Source organism: Bos mutus, unplaced genomic scaffold (genome assembly GCF_027580195.1).
Source record: "Bos mutus isolate GX-2022 unplaced genomic scaffold, NWIPB_WYAK_1.1 CTG230, whole genome shotgun sequence".
NCBI classification, from domain to species: Eukaryota; Metazoa; Chordata; class Mammalia; order Artiodactyla; family Bovidae; genus Bos; species Bos mutus.
The window spans coordinates 216,657-226,041 of NW_027219740.1; the positions used below are offsets into that span (position 1 = coordinate 216,657).

The window sequence follows — 9,385 nt, forward strand, 5'->3', positions numbered from 1 at the left end:
GAAGCTATAGCTCCAGATGGCGCAGTGGTAACGAATGCAGCTGCCAATGCAAGGGACATGAATTTGGTCCCTGGTCGGGAAGAGCCCCTGGGGAAGGAAACGGCAGCCCACTCCAGTATTCTTGCCTGGAAAACCCCACCCACAGAGGAGCCTCCCAGGCTACAGTCCGTGGGGTTGCAGAGTGGACACGACTGAGTGACTGAGCACGTGCACACACATAGCTGGCAGAATCCCACAACCACGCACAAGACGTTTCTTTTAAGAAAATTTTATTACAGACTAACAAACTTCCCTTCACTAGAGTGATGATAAAATGCATCTGATGCTCTTCCAGGACTTCCAGACCACATCCGGCCACCATGAGTTCCCTCAGTGAAGCAATCATCCACCTTGCAATTGATCTGTTCCACCAGATCAGAAAATCAAAGAAGGAAAACATCTTCTATTCCCCTTTCAGTATCTCGTCAGCTTTAGCCATGACTTACTTAGGGGCCCGAGAAAACACCGCATCACAGATGCAGAAGGTAGGTGGCAGCTGCCTTTCCCGCACAGGTTTGCATGGATTGTCTGCCGGCTGCTGTGCAGATGACCACAGGTCTGCTGTCCCCGGGTCCCACGGGAAGCTCAAGCAGCCCCACGACTGGGTGGGCACAGAGTTATGGGGGCAGGGCTCCCCACCTGCCTCCTGTGCCTGGACTTCCTCTGGGGGCTGGGATGAACCCCTACAACTGCCCAACAACCAGAGGTGAGGCTTTAATGGAAGACCTCAGTAGAAGTGAGGCCCTGACTAAAGTCCATGTTTTTAGTGTTTTTTAACACATTTCCTCAACAACGGTTACAGACTAGCCAGGATCCTTGCAGTGGCTCCTTATAAGCGAGTTCTGTGCTTTGCACACACAGTTTGTGTTTCCTACAGAGCAAATGCTCGTATTGAACGTCTCTTTGATTTGGGGTTTTCCCTTTTTTTTTGGTTTTCTTGTTGTTGTTTAGCGATTTGTTTTGCTTGTCTGGATTTGTCCTTTCCTTCCTTCTTTATTTCTTTTTTATTTACCCTGATGTACATAGGTTTCTAAAGTCTCCTTGTCCTACTCCCTGTCTCCTCCAGGTCCTTCACTTCGGTGAAATCGCAGCCAACACAAAAGGAGGAGCCACAAAAGATCCCGTGAGTCACACAGCACTGGATCTAGAAGGAGGTCATATATCCAAGAGGGTTATTGGTTAAACTGGGAATTTCAGATAGACTGGGAAAAGTCCATTTTTAGAGCACATCCTAGGCAAAAATGCTCTCCTGTTGGCTCAGCGGGCAAAGAACCCACCTGCCAGTGAAGGAGACACGAGTTTGGGTCAGGAAGGTCCCCTGGAGAAGGAAATGTCAACCCTCTCCAGTGTACTTGCCTGGGAAGCCCCATGGACAGAGGAGCCTGGTGGGCACAGTCCATGGGGTCGCAAGAGTCAGACACGCCAGAGCACACAGGCACAGGGCACCAGGCAAGACAGATGAGCAGAGTTGTCTCTGATACCACGTCACATGCTGATCTCAGACGTCTGTTTTCTGAAGAGAAGCGTGTGTTTCAGAGCAGAGGGTCTAAGGAGCTTCATGTTGAAGGGCTCCTTTCGTGTGCTGACCATGCCGTCTGCACGATCTTAGTTCCCCCACCAGGGACTGAGACAAGCACTGCTGAAAACCTGGCTCTGTCTCCTTGGAGAAGTCGCTTAGTTCTCTGAACACTCTTGTTTTCACGTGAACTGAGCTAAAGACTTAGAGATGCTGCTGTACAGCTGCTCGCAGTGTCCCAGGCACACACTCTTCCTACACCGGAAAGTGTGAGCACTATGTGTGATCACAGTGAACAGCCATAGAGCACAGTCACCAGTGTTAGAAGATAATCTCACCAAGGAGTATAACAGGACTTCATGTCATAATCTAGGACAGTATACAAATTGCATGTTCTCACACAGTTGATGACTCTTAGAGATGCAATACGATGCATTAGGCCTCAAGAAGCTCAAGTTTAACTGATCCCTAAACATTCAAGGGACTAACCGGTGGCTCAGATGGTAAAGAATCTGCCCACAATGCGAGAGACCTGGGTTCGATCCTGGGTCGGAAAGATCTTCTGGAGAAGGGAATGGCTACCCACTCCAGTATTCTTGTCTGGGAAATCCCATGGACAGAAGAGCTTGGCAAGCTGCAGTCCACGGGGTCAAAAAATGTCAGAAGTGACTGGGTGACTAACACACACACACACACACACGTTTAAGACAGTGAGGACACACCCGAGAGCGCAATGGTGCTGCACACGCAGTTCAAAGAGGAAAGGTCGCAGTCTACTAAGGAAGGGAGAAAGAATTACCTGAAAGCCTGAATGTGAGCTTATGAAGCACATTTCCAGTAAAATACCCCAAATACGAGGAAAGAACAACAGTCATCCACAGAAATACCAAAATCTAGGTACTGATCAAACAGACTTATGTGGGTGCAGTATTTATATTGTTAAGGAGTCTAGTGAGCTCACTTTTTGGTGTTTGAAGGTTGAAAAGCCAGGAAATGTTCATCATCACTTTCAAAAGCTTCTGACGGAATTAAAGAAATCCACTGATGCCTATGAGCTGAGTGTCGCCAACAGGCTCTACGGAGAAAAGGAGTTTCAGTTTCTCCAGGTGAGTTTCCTGGTCTGTCACGCCTTTGGTCTGCATCCCTGGTCCTCGGGCCCCATCTCCTAATGGGGGAGGGATCAGAGGAGCCTGGGGCCCCCCCCGGGGGGATTTCTCCCAGGGGCGCCAGGCTCCCCGACCACAACTGCACCCGCTGGAGTGTCCAGAGGCTGATAGCACACCAGTGAGGGGGGGCGAGGGATTGGCTTGAGAACTCTGCTTGATCAGGATTTAACACATTTAATTTAATTTGGGAATATCTACATAATTACTGATAAATTACTCTTCATTCTCCCTTTCTTCCTGCTCATGTCATAGGAATACATGGATAATGTTCAGAAATACTACCTGGCCAGTGTGGAATCTGCCGATTTTATCAGCGCTACAGAGGAAAGTCGAAAGATGATTAATTCCTGGGTGGAGAGCCAAACCAATGGTAGGTTATGAGAGAGTCACTCATTACAAACCACGGCTGAGTCCCCACTGTGTGTGAACACGGTGCTGGACCCTGACCGGGCTGTCAGGAGAGGGGTGAGACGAGACTGCAGAGGGTGGGGAGGCCCTGCAGGGAGTGGACGGTCCACGTCAGTGTGGAGAGAAACGGGCGGGGGTGCTCCCAGGACCAGCCCCCTGCAGGCACAGCTGGGTCTGGAAGACAGTGTCTTGTGGATCCCAAGTCTCTGCTCAGACTTCAGGTTGATTCATAAGTTGTTCTTTAAATTAAAGGCATAACTTCCGGGTTATAATCCCTAAGAGAAAATATGAAGAGTCCACTTTTGCTTTCTTAACTGGGAAACAAGCCGCTCTCCGTTACACCATCGTTCTTGCAGAAATGACCATCTGCAAGAGAAGGGTCCTGGCCCACGTCCCCCTCCCACTGGATTGTCACAGTGTCCACCCCACCCAGGGAGGGGCTGGACAACGTCTCCATCCCATGAACCATATCCTACCTCCCTTCAAAAAACAGATCTAACCTACAGCAGCTCAAAGAATGAAGAAGACAGGGAATGGAAACAAGAGACAAAGCTATTGAGGGAACAGGGTGAAAGGGAAGAAGAAAACTGATTTTAATGGTCAGCTGAAATTTGTTCTAAAGAACTTTGATGACCTGTTCATCAGTTCTGATGAATTGCTAAGTTCAAATTTGAAAATCTTGGGTCAGAAAGAATAAAGGAGAGGAAGAACAGAATCCAGTATTCTTGGTTAGAGAGTCCCATGGACAAAGCCTGTGGGCTGCAGGAAGTGGAGGACAGACTGGAAGGCTTAGCACAGCATGGCATCTTAAGTATCATAGAAAACATGGCATCTAAAATCAGAAATCAGGGTTCCTCCTTGAGATGACTGATGTCCCCACACACACAGACTGAACACCTTCCCAGTCAGGAGCAGGGGTGTCTGCACGAGGGTGACTCCATCAAGCTGGGGCCGTGAGCAAAGCCTCACCTGGTGAACCACTGGGCATGGAGTCCCTCACGGGCTGACTTGTGTGAATATTTAATCATCAGTTGCAACTTTCTAAACATCTTCCAGACAAACCACTTGTGCCTTTCATGACAGACTTTTGATTTTCTGTCTTTGCAGAAAGAATCAAGGATCTGTTTCCCAAAGACTCTCTCGACAGCTCTACTGTTCTGGTTTGGTGAATGCCGTCTATTTCAAAGGGCAGTGGAACCAGAAGTTTAAGAAAGAAAATACTGTGGAGGAAAAGTTTCGGCTGAACAAGGTGTTGTCTGTAATTAATTTATAATAATGTTACATAGCTCTCTGTACAATGTGAAAGTTAAATACATATTTGATCATTTCCTTTATAACTCATGTAGTAGAAAGTAGGATTTATCAACAGGATTATTTCTTTTTTTTTTAGCACTTTATTTATTTTGGTATAGGTGAAGAAACTCTTGTCTCTAATTCACAGATTTCCCAGAACCATCTCTTAGAAGGAAGATGAGTTTGGTATCTCAATAAGATTATCTTTTTTTTCTTTTGGACTACTGCCCATTTAGCATTTTGGCCACATGAATTTATTGCAGGATAACAACAAGCAAACCTGTGCAGATGATGAAACAAACCAATAGTTTCAATTTCTGTCACTGGAGGACGTGCAAGCCAAGATCCTGTAATTGACACATGGAAATATCTGCAAGTTTACTCACAAACAAAACAGAAAATTAAAGCAACAGAGTTCCCATCATAATGCCAATGCTCCATTGTGTCCAACTTGAAAGGCCATCTATAGATACTATAACAGCTGATAATGATGCAGAAGAGGCAGTAAATTTGCCACACTCAAAATACATACATGGTAACACTGGAAATCAAAACTTCATAGGGAAAGTAATATCGCAGTCAGTGTGACAAGTCCTCAGAATACTTGTCTCCTGCTCCAAATTCCCCATTATCAGTGACATTGGGAATATCTCTCCTAAGATTTTATCCTATAGCAACAAGTTGAAAGAACAGAAAAGCTGTTGGACATAAGTAACTCAAAATACTGAAAATTTTTAAATAAGAAACAATGGTATGTATTTGTATTACCTTACCTTAGGTTTGGAACTGACATGCAGTGAATGCTTAAAAGATATTACTTAAATAAATATAGATATCTACTGTATCAGTTTAATGACAGTATTATGTAGCAACGTAAACTTGATTAGAGAAATATTTATTGAAAAATTTTACAAATAAATCAAGCAAGAAAAAAAGAATACAATTAGGATGTAAGCTGTAAATGCACTATGTAAAAATTTTGGACAAATGAACATTAACAAGAGAAGTCTACTGAAAGCGAGCATGCCATCGGTAAACAGCATAAGCAGTGGACAGCTCATCTTCTACAATTAATTTTATTTAACCATCCTGTGTTGCATATATATGTGCATATATATACATTTGTATCTTTATGCGTTGCTGTGCTGTGCTTAGTCGCTTAGCCTTGTCCGACTCCTTGCAACCCCATTGACTGTCAGCCCACCAGTCTCCTCTGTCCATGGGATCCTCTGAGCAAGAATACTGGAATATGTAGCTTATCCCTTCTCCAGGGGATCTTCCTGACCCAGGAATGGAACCAGGGTCCTCTGCATGGCAGGTGGATTCTTTACCAGCTGAGCTACCAGGAAGCCCTTGTGTATTTATACATACGGATGTATTATGTGTACAAAAATAAAGGGCTTCCCTGGTAGCTCAGACAGTAAAGAATCCACCTGCAATGGACAAGACACGGGTTCGATCCCGTGTTGGGAAGATACTCTGGAGAAGGAAATGGCAACCCACGCCCGTAATCTTGCTTGGAGAATCCCAAGGACAGAGGAGCCTGGTAAGCAATAGTCCATGGGGTCTCAAAGATTTGGACACGACTGAGCAACTAAGCACGCAAGCACGCATATACATAAAAATGGCAAAGTCATAAGTATATCAGTTCAGTTCAGTCACACAGTCATGTCCGACTCTGTGCGATCCCATGAACCACAGCATGCCAAGCTTCCCTGTCCATCACCAACTCCCGGAGTTTACCCAAGCTCATGTCCATTGAGTCGGTGATGTCATCCAACCATCTCATCCTCTGTCGTCCCCTTTCTCCTCATGCCCTCAAGCTTTCCCAGCATCAGGTCTTTTCAAATGAGTCAGCTCTTCGCATCAGGTGGCCAAAGTATTGGAGTTTCAGCTTCAACATCAGTCTTTCCAATGAATACACAGGACTGATCTGCTTTAGGATGGACTGGTTGGATCTCTTACAGTCCAAGGGACTCTCAAGAGTCTTCTCCAACACCACAGTTCAAAAGCATCAATTCTTTGGCACTCAGCATTCTTGATAGTTCAACTCTCACATCCATACATGACCACTGGAAAAACCATACCCTTGACTAGATGGACGTTTGCTGACAAAGCAATGTCTCTGCTTTATAATATGCTGTCGAGGTTGGTCATAACTTTCCTTCCAAGGAGTAAGCGTCTTTTAATTTCATGGCTGCAGTCACCATCTGCAGTGATTTTGGAGCCCCAAAAATAAAGTCTGACACTGTTTCCACTGTTTCCACTGTTTCCCCATCTATTTCCCATGAAGTGATGGGGCGGATGCCATGATCTTACTTTTCTGAATGTTGAGCTTTAAGCCAGCTTTTGCACTCTCCTCTTTCACTTTCATCAAGAGGCTTTTTGAGTTCCTCTCCACTTTCTGCCATAAAGGTTGTGTCATCTGCATATCTAAGGTTACTGATATTTCTCCCAGCAATCTTGGTTCCAGCTTGTGCTTCTTCCAGCCCAGTGTTTCTCATGAGGTACTCTGCATATAAGTTAAATAAGCAGGGTGACAATATACAGCCTTGACGTACTCCTTTACCTATTTAGAACCAGTCTGTTGTTCCATGTCCAGTTCTAACTGTTGCCTCCTGACCTGCATAGAGGTTTCTCAGAGGCAGGTCCAGTAGTCTGGTATTCCCATCTCTTAAGAAGACTTATTTGATTATATAATATATATCAAGGACTCTGTTACTTTTGCCTCCTAGGATAACCTAATAAACTGAATCTCCTGTATTCATGTTTACTGTTAAAATAAAGGTTTTCCAGACATTTCAATCCAAGGTTAGGTGGGCTCCATGACCATGAGAATCCTGACAGTTGTTCCTTTTCCACTGTTACAGCTTGAAGACCAGCTCACTGCTGAGAAGTTAATAGCGTGGACGAGCCCACAGAATATGGGGAAGAGAGAAGTGGATTTATACCTGCCTCGGTTTAAAGTGGAAGAGAGCTACGACCTCGTGCCCACACTGCAAGCCCTGGGGATGGTGGACGCCTTCCGTGGTGGGGTGGCCGACTTCTCGGGCATGACCCAGAGCTGTGATCTGGCGGTGTCAAAGGTCGTCCACAAGTCCTTTGTGGAGGTGACCGAGGAGGGCACGGAGGCCGCGGCTGCTACCGGTGTGGTTATTATACGCACATCATTAACGTTTCGTGAGCCTTTCCGCTGCGATCACCCTTTCCTGTTCCTCATCAAGCACATCAAGACCAACAGCATCCTCTTCTGTGGCCGAGTCTCTTCCCCTTAGATGTCCTTGGGCAGCGGCCACACTGGGGGACATTCAGAGAGCTGTTTCCGGAGCTTGAATGCTGGTGCAACAGGTTCCCTTGGATGCATTTTCCTTTCCAAACGTATAGTCACCACTCACAATGTATTGGATAAAATATTGTTTGTCTGTCTCTCTCTTTCTACAAACACATGTAACCTACTCTAATCCCCATGAAAACACCTCCTTGGACAAATTGTTCACTATATTTTTAAAAGTTATTTCCATACTCTATCTTCTACTAAGTTTGAAATATCATAGCTCCTATTTCAAAAGTTATTTTTACTTTTCAAACCTAGACATTCATATTTATTTGAGTTCAGGTGGTATGTGGGACCCTTACATGTCTAAATTTTTTAATTTTCTGAAGTGCATTATCAATAAAACCATGGCTTGTTCATGTCATTTGTTGCTCATCCTTTTTTGTTCAACAAAGTGTAAGTGACCCCCCACACGTGGAAAAGATCATATAGAAAGATATTATCCTACATAGAAATCAAAATAGTGCAGCATGATGAGGTTAACAAGGCAGACTGCTGTCAGAACATGGAAGGCTCTGTAACCCATGTAAGAGCCTAGATATAAGCATCTAGAACTCAGACTTGGGATGTGAACTGAGTCTCTAAGTAGGTAAGACAGATGATACATATGTTAGAGCTACCGAGAGAAATATGGTAATTGTGGCTGAAGGCAGAGATGGGATAAGACTGGGAGAGCATCCAGTGAGAAGAAGGGCTGACAAGTGACCCTGAAGTCCACCAACCCATAAAGCAAAGAACTGACAAATTTTATTCCCCAAAACACAACTTTTCTCAGGGCAAGAGGAATCATTTGGAGCTGATATGTTTATTACATAGATTGGCATGATGGTTTCACAGATATATACTCACCTCAAAACTCATGACGTTCATACATTAAATACATACAGCTCTTTATACATCATTCATACATGAAGAAAGTTATTTTTGAACACAAAGTAATAAAAATCAATGTGTGACTTTAAACATAAAGAAAATAGATGGTAATAAAGAATATAAAATATAAAATACAGGACAGGCTTCCCTGGTGGTGCAGTGATAAGGAATCTGACTGCCAAGCAGGAGACCTGGGTTCAAAAAGGAGCTGGACATGAGGTAGTGACTAAACAACACAACACCAGACACCACAGGACACCAACTTGTCCCCATGGGATTGCACAAAGCTAAAATTAAAAGACTGGTCAAACCCTGTGTGGAGAAAACGTGGATCAACCAGAACTCTCCCACACCACTGGTAGGGATACAAAAGCTGCAACCACTCAGGAAAATAGTCATGCAATTTTATTTTTTCAATCTTTATTAAAATATTATTGGCCCATAGCACTGAGTAAGTTGAAGGTGAACATGCAGTACACTCATTTTCTACATACAAATCTGATACACTCATTTTCTACAAAGTGACCACCAGCACAGCTTGCACTAACACTGCTCTCTCAGGGCAAGAGGAATCATTTGGAGGTGATATTACACCTCCAAATCATTTTTATTTTATTCCCCAAAACATAACTTTTCTCAGGGCAAGAGGAATCATTTGGAGATGATATGTTTATTACATAGATTGGCATGATGGTTTCACAGATATATACTCACCTCAACATTAAATACGCACAGCTCTTTATACATCATTCATCA

General features: G+C 44.3%; 1 protein-coding gene across 1 annotated transcript; it reads left to right on the plus strand.

The window, feature by feature from the left end:
* Positions 1–359: 359 nt before the first annotated feature.
* Positions 360–8,099, plus strand: LOC102270717 (serpin B4). Its single transcript, XM_070366885.1, is given in 9 exon segments — positions 360–524; positions 1,106–1,162; positions 2,533–2,661; positions 2,974–3,095; positions 4,241–4,287; positions 4,290–4,380; positions 4,686–4,738; positions 4,741–4,798; positions 7,259–8,099. Coding segments are annotated over 9 exon segments (1,161 nt in total). The 3' UTR covers positions 7,698–8,099.
* The last annotated feature ends 1,286 nt before the right edge of the window (positions 8,100–9,385 follow it).